At 44.2% G+C, this 12,005-nt stretch overlaps 1 protein-coding gene across 2 annotated transcripts; it reads left to right on the top strand.

Annotated features, from left to right (window-relative positions):
- Positions 1 to 1,299: 1,299 nt before the first annotated feature.
- slc25a34 (solute carrier family 25 member 34) lies at positions 1,300 to 9,866 on the top strand. 2 transcript variants are annotated; one of them, XR_008393149.1, is made up of 7 exons: positions 1,300 to 1,417; positions 1,832 to 2,614; positions 5,607 to 5,672; positions 7,101 to 7,253; positions 7,363 to 7,497; positions 7,593 to 8,365; positions 9,289 to 9,866. XR_008393149.1 is itself a non-coding variant. In XM_053673966.1 (7 exons), the coding sequence occupies exons 3-7, from the start codon at positions 2,126 to 2,128 to the stop codon at positions 7,767 to 7,769; spliced, it is 1,020 nt and encodes a 339-aa protein (XP_053529941.1). In that variant the 5' UTR covers positions 1,300 to 1,417; positions 1,832 to 1,929; positions 2,014 to 2,125; the 3' UTR covers positions 7,770 to 9,866. The 2 variants fall into 2 exon arrangements, 1 of the variants encoding a protein (XP_053529941.1); XM_053673966.1 differs by having other exon boundaries at positions 1,832 to 1,929; positions 2,014 to 2,614; positions 7,593 to 9,866.
- Positions 9,867 to 12,005: the final 2,139 nt, after the last annotated feature.

Raw genomic sequence — 12,005 nt, 5'->3', positions numbered from 1 at the left:
TTAATTGTCAGTTTCTTTGTATTCAAGCCCTGTAAATAAACGCAGACTTGCAGTGTAACAACAGGTGAATAAAAGAAGAGGTAATTAGATATTTGGTGTTCTTTCTAGCCGAAACGTCCAGGCTGAGTCCATGCAGCACTCGCTCCACAGACCGGGGTCCATTTTAAAGGTCCATGTTAAACCTTCTTTTAGCTTTTGGCCTTGAACCTGGAGCTGCAGTATGTTCTCTGTAAACCATGCAAAATCTATATTTGATTGCTTCATTTTAAGAATTTCTCAACAGTATTGTAGTAAAAATATTTTTAAATTGGTTTTTGTTTTCAACTAACAGTTTCAACTAGCAGCTTTAAGTGTAATAAGTGACCCATTTTGTATGACATATTCAGATGCAGCTAGTCCTGTCAAATAAAATTATATAATAATAATAATCATAATAATAATAATAACTGTAGAAAGGTTTTATTATTTTATTCTGTTTTATACACAGGGCACTACTTAAGCTATACAGAATGAGCTTCAGGCTTCAGCGTCTATGATGTCCAATTCAGACAATTCATTTAATATAGTCTGATCATAAAAAAGCTTAATATATGAAGCAGTACCCCTGTATGTATAGATTATCCATTTTAAACAAACAAACAAACAAACAAACAAACAAACAAACAAGCACATTTTAAAAAAATAAATATTATTATGAATTCACTAAAACAGGCCGCCATTTTGTCAAAGTCCGCAAACTAGCAGGATGAGTTACAACGAAGTTCATGAATTTTGATGTTTACGTTTTTGTTTTTAAATTTGATTAAAAACAACTTCATTAACCTACATAACCTGTGTAAAGTTTATGCTCGTATTTATGTTTATTTACATTAGCTAGCTAACGGCTAACAAACTAGCCAATTTGCTAGCCGCGTCCTTTCCCTGTAGTTATGTGAATGAAAAACAACAGATTTAACTCTACAGAGTGCTTAAGAGCTGTTAAATTAAAACATGACACCATGGACTGAATATGGCGTATTAATCAGTTCCCCATAATAACGAGATAAAGTGTGAGAAGTGAACAAAACAAAACAAAACAAAACAAAACAAAACAAAACAAAACAAGATATGTATTATGCGGTATGTGTAGTATGCAGGTTCGGGCCGGAAACATTCATGTACTAGGCATTGAATCCTTGAAAAGGTGGAATGCGGAATCCGATTGGCTGGAAGCTCGGGTATGGACAGATTCACGGTATTTGATTCGCTGAGAGGGAGAGCGGGGCGGGGCTAGTTCTGTAGCTTTTTATGTGGCATGTTTACAGCGCTGCTGTCAGAACGAGGGAGAGACCCAGGCGGAGAGAGAGAGAGAGAGAGAGAGAGAGAGAGAGAGACAGAGACAGAGACAGAGACAGACAGACAGACAGACAGACAGAGGGTAAGTTGGTCTAAATGATTATGTGAGCAGCATATACGAATTATTAGAGGATCATTAAAATGATAAAGAGGTTTAACTTCTAAAGAAGCAGTTCGAGCTTTTTATTTATTTATTTTTGAAAGTGGTGTTTTCTGGGCCAGTTAGGAAAGTACTGCCATGCGGGACAGGCTGCAGTTTAGGACACATTCAGAATGAATTATTATCAAAGTTAAAACAAGTTCGTACAGATTTTTTTTAAAGGCATGAAAGAGAAAGCAGTGATAATTTCTTAGCGATGTAATGAATAATATTTACAAAGATATTGCTTTCTTTCATTACCCTGTAACAGCGTAATTACACACTTTAATGCACACACACTTTCAATCCCCTTCTTTGCATCTTGAGTTCATTTTCACGCTTTGATTTTTGTTACAGAATTGTTCCTGAGATCAAAACAAGTTTCTCAGAGTCCCAGAGGATGGCGTGTCGGCTCCCTGGTGTTTCTTCACTGGAGAAGTTTCTGTGTATCTGAGGCATGACGTCATTCCTGCTCCTCAGTGATGAAAAGAGAAGCTGGCATGTGACCGGTTTGTAATTTCAGGTGTTTACGTTTACAGGTGAGCAAACACTGCAGGACTGGTGCACACCGTGCTGGTACATGTTGTACCCAAACTCCTCAGGAAGCGTCTAACTGTTTAAGCTGGGCGATCCATCACCGCCATCACCATCATGGGTGCGATGGCAGATCCACAACTCATCAACCGCCCCCCAGTCACAGCGTTCATCACCCAGAGCTCCATTCCTCCTCTACCTCGTACTCCTTCGAGGCCAGGTAACCGTCCCCGGGCGCTTTGGCCGCCGCTGGACTTCACTCTGGGTTCTCTGGCCTGCTGCGGCGCCTGTGTGTTCACCAACCCGCTGGAGGTGGTGAAGACTCGCCTGCAGCTGCAGGGGGAGCTACAGGCGCGTGGCTCGTACCATCAGCACTACCGAGGGGTGCTGCAGGCTCTCTGGCTGGTGGGACGCACCGACGGCCTGCGCGGCCTGCAGAAGGGCCTCACCGCCGGACTGCTCTACCAGGCTCTCATGAACGGAGTCCGGCTCAGCTTCTACTCCTACACACAGGTCTCAGGGATCAGCGACGTCCCGGGGGGAAACGTGGCATCGGGGGCGGCTGCTGGGGCTTTAGGGGCCTTCATTGCCTCTCCCGCTTACCTGGTGAGTTCACTGGGGTTTTAAAAACTGCTTACAGGGTTTCATTTATCAGACCGGTGCAGATTAAGGATATCGAAATGCATTGAGACCCGTCAGATAGTTTAGTGTCCTGTCCTGCTGTGTATGTCTCAGTAATCAATAACGCATTATGTCACAATATTTAACACGTGATATTGTTATCTCTAGCACGTCAACATATCTGTGCAAAGATCAGGTCCTTAGTTTGGACACTTTTAAAGCCTTGTCACTTGTACAGTGCTGTGAAAAAAGTATCTGCCTGATTTCTTCGGGTTTTGCGTATATCGCATACTTTGTTTTTCAGAATTTAAAACAAAATCTAAGATAAAACAAAAGGAAACCTGAGTAAACACACAATAGTTTTTAAATGGTAATATTATTTATTGAATCAAAAAAACTTAACCAATACCTACTGGGCCTGTGTGAAAATGTATTTGCCCCCATAGTTAGTACTTCCCCAAATCTAGGAAACTGCATTGATAACGGGGTTCAGCTGGACGAGACACAACCAGACCTGATCACTGCAAACCCCGTTCACTCACATCTACACTGACATAGAACTTTTTCAGCAGCAGGAAGTTGGTTAAAAGGTCTTACCCAGTAACACACTACGGCAAAGCTGAAAGAGATTCCAGAAATGATGAGGAAGAAGGTGATTGAAGTACATCAGTCTGGGGAAGGGTTACAAAGCTATTTCAGAGGCTCTGGGACTCCAAAGAACCACAGCGAGAGCCGTTATCTCCAAATGGAAAACCCCGGCACAGTAGTGAACCTTCCCAGAAGTGTCCGACCTTCCAAAATTCCTTCAAGAGCACAGCGACGACTCATCCAGGAAGTCACAAAAGAGCCAAGGACAACATCAAAGGACCTACAGGTCACTCTTACATCAATAAAGGTCACTGTTCATGACTCCACGATCAGAAAGACACTGGGGGAACACGGCGAGGTGAAAACCACTGCTAATCCAGAACAACATTAAGACTCGTCTGAATTTCACCAAAACACACCTTGATGATCCTCAAACCTTTTGGGAGAATGTTCTGTGGACTGATGAGGTGAAAGTGGAACTGTTTGGAAGACAGGAGTCCCGTTACACCTGGTGTAAACCAACACAGAATTCCACAAAAACATCATACCTACGGTCAAGCATGGTGGAGGAAGTGTGATGGTGTGGGGATGCTCTGCTGCTTCAGGGTCTGGGCAACTCGCAGTAATTGAGGGAAACAGGAATTCTGCTCTCTACCAAAAAATCCTAAAGGAGAATGTCCGGTCTTCAGTCCTTAAGTTAAAACTCAAGCGTAACTGGATTCTGCAGCAAGACGACGATCCAAAGTGTAGGAGTAAATCCTAGTCCTAGAAGTAAGTGAAAGTCTGATCTCCAGTTATCGGAAGCGTTTGTTGGCAGTTATTGCTGCTAAAGGTGGCACAAGCAGATTTTATGTTTAAGGGGGCACTTAGTTTTTCTCATGGGTGATGGGTGTTGGATAACTTTTTGTTGCTTCGATAAAAAAAACAACAACATGTTTTATGTTTTTCGTTGCGAGATCTAAAACTATTCAGTACAAGACGTACACAAAAAAAAATTCTCGGGAACATGAGGTTCAAAGTACAGAACCTCTGTTACAAAGTGCACGTTAAATCAGCACAAAATGTCGCAAATGCAGCAAAGAAATACTTTACCTGTTAGCGACATTAGGCTTGACGCTCCAGCGCAAAGATAAAGTCTTTTTTTTGCTGAATTTGCGACATTTTGTGCCGATTTAACGTGCACTTTGTAACAGAGGTTCTGTACTGGGAAGTTTCCCAACACTGGGACAAACTGCCGATGCCTGAGGGGGAAGAAAAATCTCTCGTTGTGTAAAACCGTCCTCCCCCATCGTGACCCGCTGTCACACTGTACACTCTGCAGACGGCTCAGAGGTTAATGTGGTTAGCCCTGTGCGCTAAATCTCAAAAACCTCCTCCTCTCATATCATGAACTGTACATACGTTTTCTGCGGCCTGTGTGCGTCTTTTCTGTACACGCCGCGGTTGATTATACAGATCCCGGATGTTTGTGGTGCAGTAACGACACTAATGTCAATCTGCAGTGCACTCCAGTGGCTCCGCCCCTTTCGGACAGTAACTATACCATCCCTGGATATACTGTATACACTTCTTCCTCGATTATTGTGCACACAGGAAGTACAGGACGCATGTGTTGGTGTGTGGATTATTAGCAGTAAGCTGTGTGTTATTTACACCTGAGTGGAAGGAGGGAGGAGGGAAGGAGGGAAGGAGAGGTCAACGCCATGGAAAACACACACAGTCACACCTTTAAAGACAATACGGAGGGGTGGAAAAGGGCAGAGAGGGAAAGAATGAATTGCCACCACCACGAGCAGTGACAAAGCAGAGTGTTAAACACTGCAACACACACACACACACACACACACACACACTGCTGGCCAGGTTATTGAACGGGAGTGGTCTACCACTTATCTGTAGCGCTGTGTTACGATTATGAAACCGTGATTGAGCTTTATCACACAAGGTTTTATTATATATATAAAACGGTTACGCAAACGTATTAAAAGAAATTCACAATTCTAGTTTTCTAGCTTCAGTTTCCCCTGAAAAATCAAGCGAGAACGCAATCTACACAGAATCGTGTCTCATGTGCGGCTACCCTTGTGCTGCGGACGTGCACGAAACCCAGTGGGGTGTGGCACTCGGGGGGGGGGGGGGGGGGGGGGGGGGGGGGGGTGGGTGGGGGGGGGGGCGTGGGGATCACCTGACTTGATTGGCTGCGTGAATCTACAGTCTGGGCGAGAACAAACTCAGCCCCAGCCTTGTTTCTCGCTTCCTTACACCCTTCACACAGTGTGTTTTCACCTACGACCTGTAGGTGGTGCTGGTACAAAAAGTAGAGCAATAACTAGACCAACTATCGTAAGTGTTTGTCGTATGAAGGTGTGTGTGTTTGATCTCTGCGCAGATAAAGACACACCTGCAGGCGCAGACTGTGGAGGCCATCGCTGTGGGGCACCAGCACAACCACCAGGTGAGTCACGTCCTCCAGCGCCCTAACTTTAACTCTTTTTTTTTCTTTTTTTTTTCTTTCTTATGTGAATCGACTCTTAGATTCGATTCACCCGATTCACCCGATTCACCAGACAGATATGCTTGTTACACTGTTCATTAACATCAGGACTAACAGACCTGAAGAGAATGTGCACAGGGATGAGACACAGTGTAACACACACATTAAGTCTTCTTCCATCTACTGAGCGCCAGAAGAGCAACAAGTGTAGAAAAGAATCGTTGCAGATCGTCCATCATCGCTGTTGTGCTCTAGTGTGTGGACAGTACAGAGGATTTTCCCAGTGTGCTGTGGATCAGGTCAGGGATTTCACAGTGTTGCTTTACTTCAGATGAGTGTGTGAGTGTGTGCGTGTGTGCATGTGTGTGATCTCTCACACAGCTCTAAATTTACACAAGTCTAAACAGTCACTGTGTGCGTCATCGTGACATTGCCTCATCACAATGACCCTCAACTGCACTGTGGAAATTGTGTACGTGCGTGTGTGTGTGTGTGTGTGTGCATGTGTGTGTGTAAATGTGTGTGTGTGTGTGTATGTGCACGATTCCACAACCGGGCACCTTCACACATCTCCCGCTGATCAGCAGCTGCAGCCAATCACAGGTCAGCAAACAGAGGTGTGACAGATTTGCCAGGCAACAACAGCAGAAGAACTTTACACACACACACACACACACTCACGCACACACACTCATGCACACACACACACACACACACACACACACACGGTGAGCACCAAATCTGCAGCTGGTCTTTGACCAAACGTATTTTTAGGTGAGGTCTAATCTCAGAGTTTCCATAGAGCAGGACTGATAAAAAGCGCTGAATAAGCTGTGTGTGTGTGTGTGTGTGTGTGTGTGAGAGAGAGAGCGAGAGAGAGATGGTTATCAGACATGTGATACGTGTTGCTGCTGAGTGTGATTTCTCTCCACGCAGTATCATAAGGTCAGTCGAACTGTTTCACTTCAGAAACCAAGAGAGATTGAACAGGAAGACCCTTTGAACACATTTTAGTGTGATTAGTGATGGTGATGGTGTGTTAATTACATACACACACACACACACACACACACACACACACACACAGTCACGGATAAAAAGTGCAGCTGATTAACTGCGTTAGTGTGAAACTGCTCACAGAGAGAGAAGTGAGCACCACGTATTACCTGAACGTTTACCTCTTCAGTAAAGAGAGAGCAGAGACACAAAACATCCAGGCTGCAGTTTACACTAACACACCACAGCAAAAGCATCACGTTTTAGCATGTGTACGGTTTAACACACACACACACACACACACACACACACACACACACTGACTCCTCCTTTTGTAGCAGGGCGATAACTTTGGCCTTACTGAACAGCTAGGGTTGTTTGTTTTGTTGTCAGGGAATCTCCAGCGCCTTTGCTACCATATACAGGCGTGAGGGCGTGGTGGGTCTGTGGCGGGGCGTGAACGGCGCCGTGCCCAGGGTCATGGTGGGCTCAGCGGCCCAGCTCGCCACCTTCAGCTCAGCCAAACAGTGGCTTACACACACACAGGTGAGAACACACACACACACACACACACACACACACACATATCTGTTCAGGTAACATTTCACAGCAGGAGTCTGTGTTAAGCGTTCCCCGCTGCGAATCTCTCCCACAGTGGTTCAGTCCGGACAGCTGGCTCGTCGCTCTGATGGCGGCCATGGTTAGTGGCGTCGCCGTGGCAATCACCATGACGCCGTTCGACGTCATCAGCACGAGGCTTTACAACCAGCCCGTGGACGAGCTGAAGAAGGTGTGTGAAGAATAAAAGGAGATTTCAGTCCTGTGCTTAGGTCTTTGTGTACTGAGTGTGACTCTGAGTGTGTTCTGCTCTGGGCTCCTCCTCAGGGTCGCTTCTACACCGGGTTCCTGGACTGCCTGGTGAAGGTGAGCCGCACAGAGGGGGTTCTGGGTCTGTATAAGGGCATGGGTCCCGTGTTCATGCGCCTGGCGCCTCACACTGTGCTCAGCATGCTGCTGTGGGACGTCATGAGGCAAAAAGCTCTGCAGCACTACGCGCTCTGAGGAGATCCTCGTCACCACACCGCACCATCACAGGGTTCCGCTCGGTGCTGCAGCCCCGCCTTTGCTCGGGTCTGACGCGGGGAATTCAGGGGTCTCACACACCGGGACAGAAGCGTGTGTGGATGTCTGAGGAAAAGCATCACGGTCTTCCTTTCACTGTACAGACTGAGGAGAGTTCTGGGGTCGCCTCTCGCTGTTCTGGAACTCTCTCTGGAATCAAAGCGCTCTGGACTTCTCCAAACTTCTGCTCATCGTCCGGAGAACTCCAGAGAACTCCAGAGAACTCCAGAGAACTCCGGAGAACTCCAGAAAACTCCAGAGAACTCCGGAGAACTGTAGAACTTCCACTGGATTAGGGTTGAGTATGCAAATTAGCCGATGATGTCATACTGTATTCTACACTCATGGGAGCGTACAAAGACGTAACTGTTTAAGGTGAACGCAAACATGAAAATATTCTCGCTATTCAACTTGGAAAAGTTGTGAGAACACTGTTGCTAGGCAACTGGAAAAGATAGACACAGCGCACACGTTATCTCACGACCGAAACTAAGAATTTAACTAGAAAAGAATCATCACACAGACATTTCCCTCAGGTGTGTGGGTACATTTATTAATGAAGGGGTGTGTGAGAGTGTGTGTGAGAGTGTGTGTGAGAGTGTGTGTGTGAGTGTGTGTGAGACTGTGTGTGTGAGAGTGTGTGTGAGAGTGTGTGTGTGAGAGTGTGTGTGAGTGTGTGTGAGAGTGTGTGTGAGTGTGTGTGAGAGTGTGTGTGAGAGTGTGTGTGTGAGAGTGTGTGTGTGAGAGTGTGTGTGTGAGAGTGTGTGTGAGAGTGTGTGTGAGAGTGTGTGAGAGTGTGTGTGTGACTGTGTGTGTGACTGTGTGTGTGACTGTGTGTGAGAGTATGTGTGAGTGTGTGTGTGAGAGTGTGAGTGTGTGTGTGAGAGTGTGTGAGTGTGTGTGTGAGAGTGTGTGTGAGAGTGTGTGTGAGAGTGTGTGTGTGACTGTGTGTGTGACTGTGTGTGTGAGAGTGTGTGTGAGAGTGTGTGTGTGACTGTGTGTGTGACTGTGTGTGTGAGAGTGTGTGTGTGACTGTGTGTGTGACTGTGTGTGTGACTGTGTGTGTGAGAGTGTGTGTGAGAGTGTGTGTGTGAGAGTGTGTGTGAGAGAGTTTTATTTCACTCAACGTTTTGCGAAACTCGGTCGCTTCATACTAATGAAAGAAAGAAAGTGATTCTAAAACAAATCCATAAAATATTAACACAAATAACCCTAGCCCTAGTATAATCAGGGTAAAAGTAATGGCACCCTGTAAAAGCAGGAGGAATTGGGGTGTGTGTGTGTGTGTGTGTGTGTGAGGGAGAGCTGCGGTGGCTGAGCTGCATTTCTGGAAGATTTAGGGGGCGCTCTTCCACTGTTTTCTCTCTGTGAGCGTTTATAGCGCTCTGTGGGCGTGGTTAAAATGCAAATGAGCAGTACCATCAACATACTTTTTTTTACATTATTTTTTTATTTACAGCTGATTCGTGTTCCTGAAGAAAATCAGAGAGAGACGTGTGAATGTGAAGGAGAAATCTGGTGGGGAATTTTAGATGAAATGTGAAAACGACACACAGCATTTAAACACATTTACACACGACTCCTGCACATGAAGATATCAGAACAGTGATGAAGATCAGAAATGACCTGACAACACACGGCTGTGTGAAGTCCGGAGATTTCAGGAATTCCAGCTGGGGTTCACGGGTTAGTCTTAAAAACTACAGGTGTGTGTGTGTGTGTGTGTGAGAGAGAGAGTGTGTGAGAACATATTCACTGGTGTGAAATGATGTAAAAGTCATGAAGGACGGAACACACTGTGGTTTTCTGTGGGATGCTGCGTCAGCTCTGCCGCTGTGCCTGATGCATTAAAGACCTGATTTATTATTTCTGAATGAACGGAACGTTGCAGGCTGATGAACAGAAGACGGATGCAGCTGGACCCCGAGTCGAATGCTGTAAGATTCATGAAGAGATCTCTTTAAGCGCTGCGTGAACATGTTCATGTAGACCCGAATCCTTGTGTTTTTTAATCTGATATAAAACGCTTCATTCGAAGACGCGGTGTTGTCTGATTTATTGGTGACGCTGTTACTCGTTTAGCGTGTACTTAAAGTCGTCCTGGGTTAATAGAAGAAACAAATAAACAAACTAACGTATTATAGTTAAGAACTATGTTATATATTATAGTTTAAAAAATCTTTATTTCAATTTTTAACGGTTTCTTTTTTAACGGCACGACAAAAAACGTAAAATAAATAATATTTTACATCCATTTTATACTTTATATCTTATATTAATGATGTTACTGGGCTGATAATTCCGTTTAGTATTATAATCGGGGTTTTTTCTAATTCAGTGTCAACAATCAAACTTTTTTTAAATTGAGTTCAGCTCCCTGTGTTTTATTTTATTTCCTTATTTATCTACAATATGACTCTGCAAATCATAAACTACTTGTAGCGTTGATGTTAGGATAATTCACCGGCCCGTCGCTAGTTATTACTTACATATTTCTGTAAAATGGAAATGTTCTGTCATGTTGTTAGTTGTGTGTGTGTGTGTGTGTGTGTGTAACCTGTTTGATGGTGAAGTCGTTGATCAGGTGGTGGTTGTGTGTGTGTGTGTGTGTGTGTGTGTGTGTGTGTGTGTGTGCGCTGTGGTGGACAGCAGGATAACACCATTATTTCAGTTAACTCGGTGAAGTGATATGGAACTGTAATGCGGTCCAGACCTGACTGGAACTACTTTACCCCGTGCATTTACTGAAGAATTACTGGACGACTTCTGTCAGCCAATCAGAATCGAGAATTCAACAGCGTTGTGGTATAAACAGAAATAAGTGTCCTCGTTAATACCAAATAAAGAAAAAAAAACACTAAAATGTAAATGGTTTATCGGATAATTATAAATATAGGATTATGAACAGGGGCGCACGTCTGCATCACAGCTCCAGGGTTTGGGGCTCGAGTCCCGCCGCTGTCCTGCGTGGAGTTTACATGTTCCTGCACATTGATGAAATGGTGTTTTTTTGTGGTTAATATGATAATACAACGACTCAATAACGGGGTACTTTGCTAGCTGAAGAATACTTATATATGCCAGGTGCAAAATAAATACGATGGACTATCCATCAGCAGATTATCATTTGCAAACGATGCTATTTAGTGTAGAAAACAACACTGAAGAATGAAATGGATCATTTAGAATAGATGCTTACATTTCACTGTCGTCAAAAAATAGCCACAACATAGTACACTTTAGTGTGTGTGTGTGTGTGTGTGTGAGAGAGAGAGAGAGAGAGAGAGAGAGAGAGAGAGAGAGAGAGAGATTTTGAAGCTGGTGCTTTCAAAGGTGTGAAGGCAGAAGGATTTATCAGCAGTGAGCATTTTATTTCATCAATTTTCAGGAACATTAACATTTGTGGACACAACAATAGTTGCCTTATCTCCCCCAATAAATAAACAAATAAATAATTCGATTATAAAAATAAAATATTTTGGCTCCCCATAATTATGTGAATGCTATTGCTGTGACTTCGGTGTAATTCTAATCATTACTTGTTTAAAGAGAGTATACTGTTTACAATGAGAACTTTAAAGATGTAACTTTAAAGAAGTATTTACTGCAGTGTAAATCACTCAATCTCTCACATATCTTACATTTCCTAAAAGTGTCTACGTGCTTTCGCGAGTAGTGTGTGAGCGGCTCGAAGGCGTAGCTACCGGCTCTCTTCTTCTTCTCGGTGATGAGCGGGTGTCAGAAACGGAAACAGCGCCACCTGGTGTACCGGAGTATTTCTGCTTTTCAATACGCGCCATCTACTGTCAGGGAGTGAATTTACACTTTGATTCAGCGTGTTTAACGCCTGCGTGTGAACACGAAGCAACACGGAGAAAAGTGTCCCGGTGTGAAGAGACCTCACGGAGCGCGATTTCGGACGCAGCTGCTGCCCTGCTGGTGTCAGAGTTCACACTGAGAACTCTCATTCTTCTAGTCACTGCTGCTGGACAGGTGAGGAGACGACACACACACCTACACGCGCGCGCGCACACACGTCTGTTTAAAAATAAGCTACAAACGTTTTTATACATTCATTAATTAGCACATCACTACAGACATAAAATCCACTCCGAGCTATTATTATTAATTATTATTATTATTATTATTATTATTATTATTATTAGCTGGCTAGTT

The sequence above is a fragment of the Ictalurus punctatus genome, chromosome 21, assembly GCF_001660625.3.
Source record: "Ictalurus punctatus breed USDA103 chromosome 21, Coco_2.0, whole genome shotgun sequence".
Taxonomy (NCBI): Eukaryota; Metazoa; Chordata; class Actinopteri; order Siluriformes; family Ictaluridae; genus Ictalurus; species Ictalurus punctatus.
This window is presented reverse-complemented; position numbering and strand designations above follow the sequence as displayed.